The sequence below is a fragment of the Rhinopithecus roxellana genome, chromosome 12 (assembly GCF_007565055.1).
Source record: "Rhinopithecus roxellana isolate Shanxi Qingling chromosome 12, ASM756505v1, whole genome shotgun sequence".
NCBI lineage: Eukaryota > Metazoa > Chordata > Mammalia > Primates > Cercopithecidae > Rhinopithecus > Rhinopithecus roxellana.
In genome coordinates, this window is record NC_044560.1 from 123411753 (window position 1) to 123423796 (window position 12044).

A 12044-nucleotide genomic window follows, 5' to 3' on the forward strand; every position below is an offset into this window, starting at 1 on the left:
TATTGGAGGGTTCTACTTCTCCCTAATGCTACCTACTGTACTACCCATGCCAGCTGGGCCTGACCTCACCTTTTCTCGAAGTGTGAGGGGGAGAAGCCTCATGTCTCCACATTGACTACTCCTGTGACCATGGGAGTGAGGAGGTTGAGGCTGGGGATGTACTTGAGGAAGATGTATTGGGACATTCACCTGGGCTGGAGGGAACATGTTTCAGGAAGCCCACAGCAAGGAAAAAGAGGAACTAGAGGACCAGGCTCAAGAATTTCCACTCAGTTTAAGGGTCCTTTGAAGCCTCACCCAGTTCTTCCCCAGTGGACATAGCTCTTGCTGTTGTATGTTTTCATTCCTTGATTTATTGCACCTGGCCCCCAGCATCTCTCTGTGCCTGGCCCCGCCAGGCACTGGGGATTCCGTAGCCCCATCCTGGGGAGAGCTTGGCTGAGAGGGGTTGATGGACAGGGGTTAGGGAACCACCCTCTCCACAGCTCAGGCTCCACATCTCCCACTCCCATCCCCTCCACCCTGGGGCATCTTTAGGGCACTGAGGTGAGGATCGAAAAGATGGATAGGAGGAAGGGTCACCTCCTCATTGATTGAGGAGGGACCGCAGCCTGAGCTATTGTTGATGATAATGAAGGAAAAGAGAAGGGGCAGGGAATAGGCAGCAGTCGGGTGGAGAGGAGGGAAATTCAAGGAGAGAAAGTTGCTTCTCTCAGCTGAAGGAACCGAAGTCTCTACACCTGGCCAGCATTTGTGGAAGGCAGCCCCTTCATGGAGGTCTCTCACGCTGTGGTCAGAGAGCTGATCCCTGCCGCCCGTGCAGAGGACAGCAGAAGATAGAGCCTTGGATAGGGAGAGATAGGAGACCTGGCTGCAGGCCTGGCCCCGTGACCTTTCACCATGGGACTCGATGAGTCCTTTTTCCAGTGGGGCCTCAGCTTTCCCATCTGAGATGGACTCTGCTGCTTCAGAAAACTTCGGTTTTCCCACATCCACTGGGGTGTCTTCTGGGTGCCTGGCCCTCTGCTCCCACTCTCAGGAGGGGAAATAGACAAAGGCCACTCAGAGTGATTGGGCTGTGAAGGAGGGAAACCCTGGGGCTGGGAAGCACAGTAAAGTCAGGGGAGGCGTCTAAGAGGAAGTGCCATCTCCACTGATCCTGGAAGAAGGATACTATTTCTAGCTTGTCTTCTGCTCACTAAACCAGGCCAGAGGCCATATGGACAGTGTATCTCTGTAGAGGTCAAACAACTCTGCCTGGAGGGTGCGGGTGTGGAGGGAGTAGCAATGTTTTCTGTGAGGCCACACCTGGGCCTCCTTGCTCCAAACTTGCTCTACCCACGGTAGATGGGACTTTAAAGTGGTTTCCCGGGGAAAGCCTAGGGAATTGTTTTTACATTAAATTGAAGGCATTGGCATTTATTAAGCACCTACTGGTCTGGTGCTAGGCACTAGAGCAGGGGCAATGTTCAGTAGACTTAAGTTGGCTTAACAGTTGTTTTGTGAAAAGGAAGACTTCAACCCTGCCTGAAAGGTGTCAGCAAGACAGAGATTGGCAGAAGAGAATGAGGAGAGCACGTGGGTAGGAGATTTTTTGAATGGGGCCTTTAAAAGTGGGGAGTTTGATAGGCAGAGAGAAGCAGGGAGGGCCCTGGAGAACACAGGGCAAAGCTTGGAGACGGGAATATGTTTCGCTTCTTCAGGGAGCAGTGAGAAGATAGGGGGAAGAGAGAAGTCAGATCACAAAAAGCCTTGAGTGGTGGAGTTAGACACCAGGGGTCACAGGGCCGGGCTCAGCTGAGAAGTCGCCGCCTCTGACCCCCAGGCAAGGTTGTTTGTACCTGTCCCTTTGTGAGCCCCCCAGAATCCCCCATCTGATTTACTGCTGCTCAGAGCCTGTCCCTGAGGAACTGCCAGGAGTTTTGATATTTGAAAAAGGATCTTGTCTAGCCCTTCTATTGGGCTAGTGAGCTCTAGAGCTCCTGGGCTGACCGTGGGGGTGGAGGGTCCCTGTCAGTGGTTCTTCTGGGCCTGTGGTTCACTTCTGAAGCCAGGTTAGAGCAAGGGACTGGGGCATCCTGGTCATAGTCAGGGCCTTGGACCCCAAATTCCAGAGAAACCAATCAGTAGATCGAACAGGCAACAAAGCTGAGCTGTAGTCCAGAAAGAAAGGTCAGGGCAGGAGCCTGAAACACGGGAACCCTGTGGGGGCGTCCAGCAACACCTTGCTCCAGGCCTCAGCCCACACCAGCGGAATCCATTTTTGAGAGCCTTGGCTGGGCGAGTGCAAAAGGCTCCATTCCAGACGCTGTTCCCAGCTGCTCTGGGGTCTGCAGGGCCTGGCTTGTCTCCGGTTCGGGTTTTCTAACCCAGGAGGGCACTGAGATAGGGGCAGCAGGCAGTACGGGAGGGCAGGGAAGGGGCAGCCCCTCAGACTTTGCCTCAGCATTCCTCAGTCCCCTGGGCCCCTGGCTTCAGCTTTTCCAGGGTCCTGCTCACGGTGGACAGGCTGCTGCGGGCTCCTGGGGGAGAGACAAGGGACAAGAACTGCCTCAGTAGGCAGGTCCCCATGGAGTTGTCAGGGTCAGAGGAACTCGAAGGGACCCAAGGCCGGGGTGCCCGGTGAACCTAGGCAAAGCTGGGATAGAATGAGAGAGGGGAACATCCCAGGTGACAGTTTCAGCCCAGTTTAAAGAGGTACCTCCAGTCAGGATGGCTTTCAAGAGGACAGCAGCATGGGCTGGGGGTAGAGGCAGGACCCTGGAGCCCGCTGCCTGGTTTGAGCTTTGGCTGCAGAACTTCCTGGCTGTGTGGTCTTGGGCATGTCATTTAATCTCCCTGTGCCTCGGTTACCCCATATGTAAAATGAAACTAATGACAGTACCGCCCTCACGTGGTTGTTGTGAGACTTAAAAGAGTGAATAATAGATGAACATGGCTCAGAACAGTGTCTGGAATGGGGCCTTTTGCTGAGTATTAGCCATCCTACCACTGGTGGCAGAGACTGGGCTGGGGCCATCTTTGAGAAACTCCTGCCCTGGAATTTTTCCAGGTGTGGAGTGGAGGAACAAGGAGATGCCCAGTTTGGGGTACGAACTTTAAACTGGGGTAGTTAAAACTAGTACCCAAAGCTGGTATGCATGGGTGCCTCTTTAAACTGGGCTGAAACTGTCCCCTGGCACATCCACCCCTCCCCATTCTATCCCAGCTCTGCCCTGGGCACTGGACACCCCAGCCTTGGGTCCTCTTGAGTTCCTCTGACCCTGGGGGAGATGGGAGAGGGGAGTGGGAAAATCAACTGAGGCATGGGACCTGGGGAAGGGGGAGGGGAGGGAGGGGAAGAAGCAGGGAGGTGCCTTCATCCCAGTGTCCGTGCTAGGCAAGACAGAAGCTCTCAGGATAAGCAAGAGAAGATCAGTTCAGCTTGGAGCAGCAAGGGTCTGACTGCGCACATGGGGGAACTGCCAGCAGTACCATCCCCCTGCACTGAGGAAGCCCCTTCGGGATGCCGCTCAAGGCTCCCAGGCCCCACAGAGCTGCTCAGTAAGGGAGGGGAGATGAAAGACAGACTCAGGCTGGGCGCGGTTGCTCACGCCTGTAATCCCAGCACTTTAGGAGGCTGAGGCGGGTGGATCACCTGAGGTCGGGAGTTCAAGACCAGCCTGACCAACATGGAGAAACCCCGTCTCTACTAAAAATACAAAAATTAGCCAGGTGTGGTGGCACATGCCTGTAATCACAGCTACTCGGGAGGCTGAGGCAAGAGAATCGCTTGAACCTGGGAGGCGGAGGTTGCAGTGAGCAGAGATTGTGACATTGCACTCCAGCCTGGGCAACAAGAGCAAGACTCTGTCTCAAAAAAGAAAGATGGACTTGGGAATTTCTGGAACTTACCTTCCTTGTTGCCATTGGTGCTGGGTCTTCCTTCTCCATGGTCTGGCCCTGGATGGGGATGGATTCTTAGGCTTCCTGCGGGATGAGAACACCCCAAGCCCCCGCTGGTTACCGAGCCATTCTCCAAATCAAGCCCAGGTTGGGAAGGGAAGTCCTTCTTGCTGTCTAGTTTCCATCCCTGATGCTGTCTTTGCTGCACTACATTCCTTTAGGTCTCACATGATCTGGGCTGATTTGGGCAGGAGAAAAAGAACTGGGCCCTTGAAGGAGAAAATGGCAGATCTTTTAGGGAAGTGAGGTCCTGGGGAGAACTGGGGCCATGGAAATCCCCATAGGATTGGTGGAGATGGCAGCCTGTATTTGGGGAGCTGAAATGAGGTGGGAGCTATGCAGAGGCCATGGGGTCTTAGGGGAAATAGAGGATCTTTCATGGGGGCTCAGGGATGAAGAGGGAGTTATTTAGAGATGTTGGATGCTTTGGGAAGTCATAAAATCTCTCAAGGGAGATGGACTTCCCAGCTCTGAGCTGGTTCAGGCACCTTTGTTGCAGGCACCGGGCTGGATTCTGTTGTGCTGTAGTCATGGCAACGCCTGCACAACACACACACACACAGCAGCTCTAACACAGACAACTAGAGCGGTCTCATACATGGGCTCAGCCCAGCCGCACAGTGGATCACAGACGAACACACAAAGGGTCTGGAACAGTCCTTGGCAGAGGGGTCTGCTGGGGTCAGGGAGAGGCCTCACCTATGGTAGGCAGGATATGGTCCAGGTTGAACCGAGCCTTCAGGAAGGGGTAGGCCAAGATGAGGAACCCTGAGAAGAGACACAGGGGGTTCTGTGATGGGGAGGGGCCTGGTGAATGTTGAGGCTGTGGGTGGGCTGGGAGCCTGAGGGGTGGTTTATGAGATATGGGTGTGCATGGGAGGAGCACAGTGTGCAGAGTTGGGACTGTGAGTGTGTAAATGTGAGCCCGTGGGTGTGTGCATGTGGATTGTGGGGGGCGGTGCCTGTCTGGGGAAGGGGCTACAGTCTGTGAAGGCCCCAGCTGCCTGGCTCCACCATGCCTAGGTGAAGAGTAGGTTGCTGGAATGAGCCTGGCTGACAGCACCGCTGCCTCTCTGCTGTCCCCACGCTCCCCCAGGGCCCCCAGGGCCAGACTGGGCACTTGTCCTCAGCATGCTCCTCTCCACCCAGACCTGGGGAGCAGGAGCAGCAGAGCCAGTCCTGCCTTGCCTGCCCTGACTCCATCCCCCAATGAGCATCTGTGCCAGAACCTGCAGGTGTAAACACCCAAAGTCCCCTAGCCTGGTGCTTCTGGTCCTGCTTTTGGCCTGGGAGGGTGGGGTGGGGTAAGGGATGGCATTCAGCGTCACTGAGGGGCCATCAGTGTGCCTCGCCCACACAGACAGATAGATGGACACAGCTGCTGTGGAGGCAAACAGGGAAAGAAGAGGAAACTCTTTTTCTGGGCTGGACCCTGTCTTGGCTCAGAGTCCTCAGGAGCTCTGTCCTTTTACCTGCCGCCATCAACCCCCTGTTCTGCCCAGATAGGCTGATGAATCCCACCACAAACCCAAGAGCCTAGAACTTGGGGCTGGAGAGCCAGTGGGAGCAGCCAGAAAGGAGTGTGACAGCCAGCTCCCCTTCTTTTCTCCTCCCCGTAGCTGGAAGGAACCCCAGCGCATCCCTCCTCTCCCACCTGTGCCCCTGATGGCGGTCTTGCTCACACCTCTAGCTTCCATTCTCCCCAACTGATTCCTGCTGACCCAGCCCTTCCCTGTTCCTTGTTTACCTGACCATGCCCCTGCCCCCACCTCCAGAATCTTCCCTCCCTATCCCAGCCCAGCCCCTGCTCACCCAGAACAGCAGCGCCGATAAAGACACCGCCCATGGCAGCTGCAGCCTTGGATACGGAGATGCCGATGATGACGCTGCCAGCCACCAGCCCGAGAGCCACGCAGGCCAGCTGCAGGCAGTGGAAATCTCTGCTGCTGATGGGGATGTCCATGCAGGCCCACACGGGCACTGCCTCCAGCTGGTGCAGTCTGGACCCAGAAAAATCCTGAAAGTTTCTGGGTTCTTGGATGTCCCCTTGTTGGTGCTCCAACTTCAGGGTGGGAGTTTCTGGGCAGTAAGATTACGGGCGGGGAACCCTGGGATTTATCTGAAGTCCTATCCCACTGCTCCACTAGGGGCCCGCCAGTCCCACCTTGACCAGGGATCTGTACCAGGTCACCCAGCTTACTCTTCCTCTCTTAAAGCCCTCTGAAGCTGCAGCCCACCCTTGGGACTCCTGTCTGGCTACATTTCTGCTTTGGCTGCCAGAGCTCTAGGGAGCTGGGCCTGCTCCATAGGATCCCCTGCCAGCTTCCACCCAGGAGAGTTCAAGCTCCCCTGCCCAGGACATCCTGCCCCATCTTCCTAGAGCCACTCACTTGCCACTGAGCCTCAGCCTATGAAAATTTAAAGCAATGAGAGGCGGGGTGAAGGGGGAGTTGGTCCAGGGGCCACAGGCTCCTCAGAGATGTAGGCAGCAGGGAGGTGCTGAGTTATTCATGAGGTTGCAATGTGAGCCGCTGTCTGGGTCCCGGGGCCCAGCAGGCAGTCAGCCCAGGTTCCACTGCTGGTTCCTGAGGGAGAAGAATGAGCTGGTGGCTTTGCATGTCATTCAGAAGCCAGGGATGTGAGGAGACTCCTGGTCACATACTCAGGGCCCACTCTGCTGTGCTCTGCCCTTTGACCTGGAGGTGCACCTGGGGTCTCTGCTTGGAGTCTGAGATAGACACACGGCAGGAGGCTCAAGAGACAGGAACTGCACCTGGGACTGAAAGCAGGCAGGGAGAGGCATCTCTCCAAGTCTGCTCCCTACCCCTACCCATCACATCCCTATCCTGTTCACCTCTGGGCTCCCAGGCAGGGCTGAGGGCATCCTACTTTGAAGCTTGATCTCACGGGACTTCCTTGTCCTCAGGTGTGGGCTTGGTACCCACCTCCCTTTTAGTGGCCAGTGGAATGGAGGGTGAACACTTCTAGCCACCTTGGGGATCCCCGACTGGGAGTGACAGGGAAGAGCAGTGGTGGCACTGGTGTGGGCAGGAGGAAAACACCTAAGGGGTAGGGTAGGGAAGAGGACTTGGTAGGGGCTGGGTCATGGTTGGTGCCTTCCCACCCGCTGAAATGAGCACCTGCATCCAGCCCGTCTGAGCTACTTGCAGGATCCCCCAACCCAAGGCTGGGCAGTGGTCACCAACCCAGCCCAGCCCTGAGACCTGCCCCAGCCCCTAGTTCCAGCCTTCATCATTCATTGCATAATTTGACTCTTTATGGATCGGGGCCTTCCCAATCCCGCAATATGGCCCCGGCCTGGCCCTGCACCTGGGCACAATTCCTAGGGTCCCATAATCCTGCTCAGAGTCCCGTCGCCGCCTCCCTGGCCTCTCTTTGGATGCCCCCTCTCTGCACCGCATATGTAGTCTCATGTCACCAGGCTCAGCTTCTCATCCCTCCACCTGCCTCCATGGCTGCCCTGTTCTTGTTCTCTCTCTTCTGTAGACTGACAGCCCCTTGAGGGCAGGTTCCAGGACTGAGCTCCCCAGAATGCTGTGGCTAGGAGGGACCTGAGCTAGTCTTCTGGACACAAGGACAGAGTTCAGGGAGAGGGCTTGGACTGCACGACCACCTCCAGTCATCAAACAGGAGGGCTGTGGACACACAAGAACCTCTGTCTCTAACAAGAGGCATACCTTGTATGTGGAGAAGGGGGCCTGAGAAGGCCCAGGGTCACCTAAGCAGAGCTTCGGCTCACAATGAGTCTGTAGAGAGGGGTGACTGCAGCACAAAGATGGGCCCTGGACTGTGTTCCCGGCCCCCACAGAGGGAAAGCCCTTGGAGCTGGGCACTCCCCAGCCACAGCGCTGCTGCCAGCATCCACTGTGCCTCCTGCCTGGATGAGATCTGATTATTCCTCTAATTAGGCATCAAATCATAGCCCATGTCTCTGTCACACATAATTGATCCCCCACTGACTTAGTTTTAGAAGGAGCCTCCAAAATAATTGTCCATGAAACGTGTTCCTGGCTCCTCTCAAAGTCTAAGGCTGAGAGCGACTCTCTCACACCCTCACCAAGACAGAAGCTCCTGGGGCCGTGTTTTCCACCTTGCACTATGGGGCTCGGGCCAGCCATTCCACTTCCCTGAGCCCACTGCCTTGTCTGGTGATGGGGATGGGGGTGGCAGAGGCACCTGTGAACTGCTTAAGGAGAGGCACGTTAAGCCTTTATCAGTTCCAAGATCACAGAACCAGGGCCGTCCCAGCTCTTTATAAAAGAGGTGGGGAATCCAAGACATGGGGAGACAGGAGAATTGCCCCAGAGTCCTCATGGATCCTGCCCCGCTGGGAAGTACTCTGGCCTATCTGCCCCTGAATTTCAACACTGTTTTAGTTGAGGTGGGAGGAATTGGCAGCCCCACCTTCAGAGGGAGACATTGTGTTAAAAAATTAGTCAAGGGACCAGGCATGGTGGGATTACAATCCCAGCACTTTGGGAGGCTGAGGCAGTGCTTGAGGCCAGGAGTGTAAGACCAGCCTGGGCAACATGGCAAAACCCTGTCTCTACAAAAACAAAAATTATCCGGGCACAGTGGTGCATGCTTGTAGTCCCAGCTACTTGGGAGGTTGAGGTGGGAGGCTCAAGGCTGAGGTGGCAGGATCGCTTGAGGAGGAGGTTGCAGTGAGTCGAGATCACACCACTGCACTCCAGCCTGGGCGATGGGTGTGAAATCCAGTCTCAAAACAAACAAAAAACAAAACAAAACAACGAAAATCAGTCAAGGCCTGCCTCTTTTCCTCAGGACCAGGAGTGCGTCATTAAAGGCTTCCAAAACAGTTGTGATGTAGAGAGGGAGGCCTGCCAATTCTTCCCTCAATTTGGGCTCTGAAAAAGAAAAGGTATGTGTGTCCTTGAGTGATGTGCTCACAGCAATAGGTAAATGAGTTCAGGAACCTCTCTGTGAGTCATGCTGAGAGGGAGGCCCAAGGCACCAGGGCTCCATCTCCCCACCAACCCTCCACCCCTCCCAAGCATTGGAGCCTCCCCGCTGAAACTGGGTGCTCTTGGAGGCCACAGTTCTCAGGCATGGCAAGGCCTCGGGCACATTGCTGAATTCCATCACCCGGTCTCTTCTGTCTCCTGCTGAGGCAAGGGCTGGAGAGCGTCTGCCCATGCTCCTTCCTTCTCAGTGCACCAAGTCCAAGTGTGGCGTGGGGGTGGGGAGGAACAGTGGGCGAAAAGGTCCCAGTCTGGTTTGGTTCTGTTTATTTTCCTTGAGGGGTGAGAACCCTGGAAAAGAGCGTGATTAATTCACCAATACCCCAGAGGACGGGTAGCTTTCTTGGACCATTTGGAAGCTGAAGTCAGGGAAGCGGCTTCCAAGGCAACAGCTACCATGGCAACAAGAGTGCCAGCCTTGGGGGGACCTTGCTCCTCGGCCCCCTCCAGACCTGAAGCAGCTGGAGTGCTGGCATGGGACCAAGGCACCACTGTTCATGGAGCTGGGTCCGGGAGGGGCAGTCGGCCAGGAGGGAGGAGGGGCCCCCACAGCCCAGGCAGGTAGACACACAGAAGGGACAAAGACTGGACAGTCCCTGTGCCCAGAGGCCCTCAGACAGGAGTCCTCAGGGTTCAGCTGAATCAGGGCTGGGGCTGGGGCCAAGGCCTGATCATTAGGTTTTAGAAGAGAGGTCTGAGGCTTGAGACGCTCCAACTGGCTGGGACCAGCTCTCTCCTTCTAGGCCCCGCCCACGCGAGAGCTCTGGAGCTGGGGAGCTGCCTTCCATCATCACAGATCCCATGCCTGGAAGGGGCTCTGCGGTCTCAGAGCCGCCTCAGTGCGTCTGCTGGATCTGCCTCTGTCCAGCAGAGCCAGGACTTCCAAGGTCACCAGTGAATAGTGGCAGTACTGGAACCCAGGGCTCCGGTCCTCACGTCAGGCTCTTCCCCTTGTGCCACAGCTGCCCCTCTGGGCCAGGGACTGCATCCCGGAGGGACGGAGCAGCCTGTCCGCAGGAGGATCCCACAGAGGGACAGAGGCCTGGCTCATCTGAAGAGGCCCAGATCTATCTCCACAGCACACAGTGCTTCTGTAGAGTGCTCCCGGAGCCAAGGACCAGGGAGGGCTCGTCTCCAGCACTGGGACCGTGAGTTGTGTAATTCTGCCCTGGTAGACAACAGTAAATACAGGGGTCCCCCATTATCCCTAGGGGACACGTTCTAAGACCCTTGGTGGATGTCTCAAACCATGGACAGTACCAAACTCTATATATTACGATTTTTCCTATACATACATATCTGTGATAAAGTTTAATTTCTAAATTAGGTATAGGAAGAGATTAACAAAATAGAACAATTGTAATAAAAGTTATATGGATGTGGTCTCTCTCTCAAAATACCCTATTGTGTCGTACTCACCTATTTTGACCACAGGTAACTGAAATTATGGAATTAAGTGAAACTGTGGATCAATGGGGACTACTTGATTAGCTAAAACTATAATAGCTAACATTTATGGAGCACTTACTATGTGGGCCTGGAACTGCTCTCAACACTTCGCATTTATTAATTTGTAACTTTCACAACAGTACTATGAAGTAAGCACTATCATCCCCATTTATAGTTGAAGAAACTCTCAGAGATTAAGTAACTGGCCCAAGCCCCAGAGCTAGTAAGTGGCAGAGCAGGGATTTGAATGCAGGCAGCACAGCGCTGGGTCCCAAGCCTTCCTGGAGGGAATTCCAGTTCCACCATTCCTAGCTGTATAGCCCTGGGCAAGCTATTCTTCCTTTCTCTGCTTGGTTTTTCATGTCAAGTGGGATAAAATAATAGTACCTACCTCATAGGACTGCTGAGAATTAAATGCTAATGCCCGTAAACTTCTTAGAAAGTACCTGTTACTTAGTAAGTGGATGACAATGCTGGCAAAACCAAGGTCAGCCAAAACCAAGGTCACGGCATTTAAGCAGAGCCATGCAGGATGAGAGGGGCCTTGCCAGGTGGGCCAGGCTGGGGAGGTGGGCTGGGACAGGGCACAGCTTGAGCCAAGGCACAGAGGCCTGAGAGTCTGGGGGATTTGCAGCTGGGCAGGGTGTGGGCCAGGGGTGGAGAGTGCTTGACCTAGGAAGCCCCCTTGAAGTCACATTCCTCTTGGGCCTCCCACTAGGCCGGGCTGCAGTTCAGGGATAGAACTCATATCCTGGTTCTGGGTCTCCAGGGACTGGGAGTCTGTGGGCCAAAAGGGTCAGATTTTGCAGGTCTGTTTTCCTCACCAAGCCCACTCCAGGTAGATGAAAAAGGGATGTGAGGGTGTCAGGGTTACTGTCAAGCGAAGACTGTCAATAAACAGTATGTATTGTCAACGGGGAGGCATTCATGGCATAGGACAGCTGGGAGCCTGGCCCGTCACCTGTCCCAAGTGAAGAGCCCTAATCCCATCTCCCCTCTCTGAACTCCCGAGGGAAAGCAGCTGTCACCAGCACCCAGTCCACTGCCCAGACACTCAGACCTCCCTTGCCACCTCCTTGGGAACTTATAAAGGTCCTTTCCACCCCAGTCCTCTCCTGTCTGGCTCTGAGGATCGCCTGGGACAATGGACACCAAAGTCCTTTGCATGATGTACATGAGGGCTGTGGATGGGAGGTGCCATTTTTCTTTGTTGCATAGTCCCGGGCACATGACACCCCCTTGATAAAGGCTTAGTAATGCTTTAGACAGAGGGGAAATTTGTTTCCTGCTTATGGGCTGCTGGGCACAGAGGACATCTGTCAAAGTACATTCTGAAGTCTCCTGTGTCATGGTCGCTGACACCACCTCTACCACTTGATGGGGAGCTCCTAGAAAGCAGAGGCTGTTTCTTACTCATTTCTGGGTCCTGGCACAGAAGAAGCAATTGATAAATGTTCGATGAATTTCATTTCCTCACCTAGAAAAAAAAAAAAAGCAATTTCTTCTTCACCTTGTTTTTTGGGTCAAATGTGGTTTTTATTCAGGGGTCCTGATAAGAGATACCTTCTCCCCACCTGGCTGGACTTAGCCCCAGTTTAGAAGGCCAGTCTCCTTCTCAGGTCTGCAGGTAAAAAAAGGACCACCAAA

The 12044-nt window shown here is 54.7% G+C and overlaps 1 protein-coding gene across 2 annotated transcripts; it reads right to left on the minus strand.

The window, feature by feature from the left end:
* Window positions 1–330: 330 nt before the first annotated feature.
* KNCN (kinocilin) lies at window positions 331–6345 on the minus strand. 2 transcript variants are annotated; one of them, XM_030913405.1, is made up of 4 exons: window positions 5758–6345; window positions 4645–4713; window positions 3895–3969; window positions 331–2522 (listed from the first exon to the last, which is right to left on the minus strand). In XM_030913405.1, exons 1-4 carry the CDS (start codon window positions 5906–5908, stop codon window positions 2443–2445), a joined length of 375 nt encoding a protein of 124 aa, XP_030769265.1. In that variant the 5' UTR covers window positions 5909–6345; the 3' UTR covers window positions 331–2442. The 2 variants fall into 2 exon arrangements, with proteins under 2 accessions (XP_030769265.1, XP_010361323.1); XM_010363021.1 differs by lacking the exon at window positions 4645–4713 and having other exon boundaries at window positions 339–2522; window positions 5758–5908.
* Between the last annotated feature and the right edge of the window lie 5699 nt (window positions 6346–12044).

What these genes read in the sequence shown, in the direction of transcription:
- KNCN (XM_030913405.1), bottom strand. Translation starts at nt 5,908, where the DNA reads ATGGACATCCCCATCAGCAGCAGAGATTTCCACTGCCTGCAGCTGGCC. An exon ending in TATCGGCGCTGCTGTTCTGG is followed by an intron (nt 4,714 to 5,757) that starts GTGAGCAGGGGC and finishes GTCTCTTCTCAG; the next exon opens with GGTTCCTCATCTTGGCCTAC. An exon ending in CCATATCCTGCCTACCATAG is followed by an intron (nt 3,970 to 4,644) that starts GTGAGGCCTCTC and finishes CTCATCCCGCAG; the next exon opens with GAAGCCTAAGAATCCATCCC.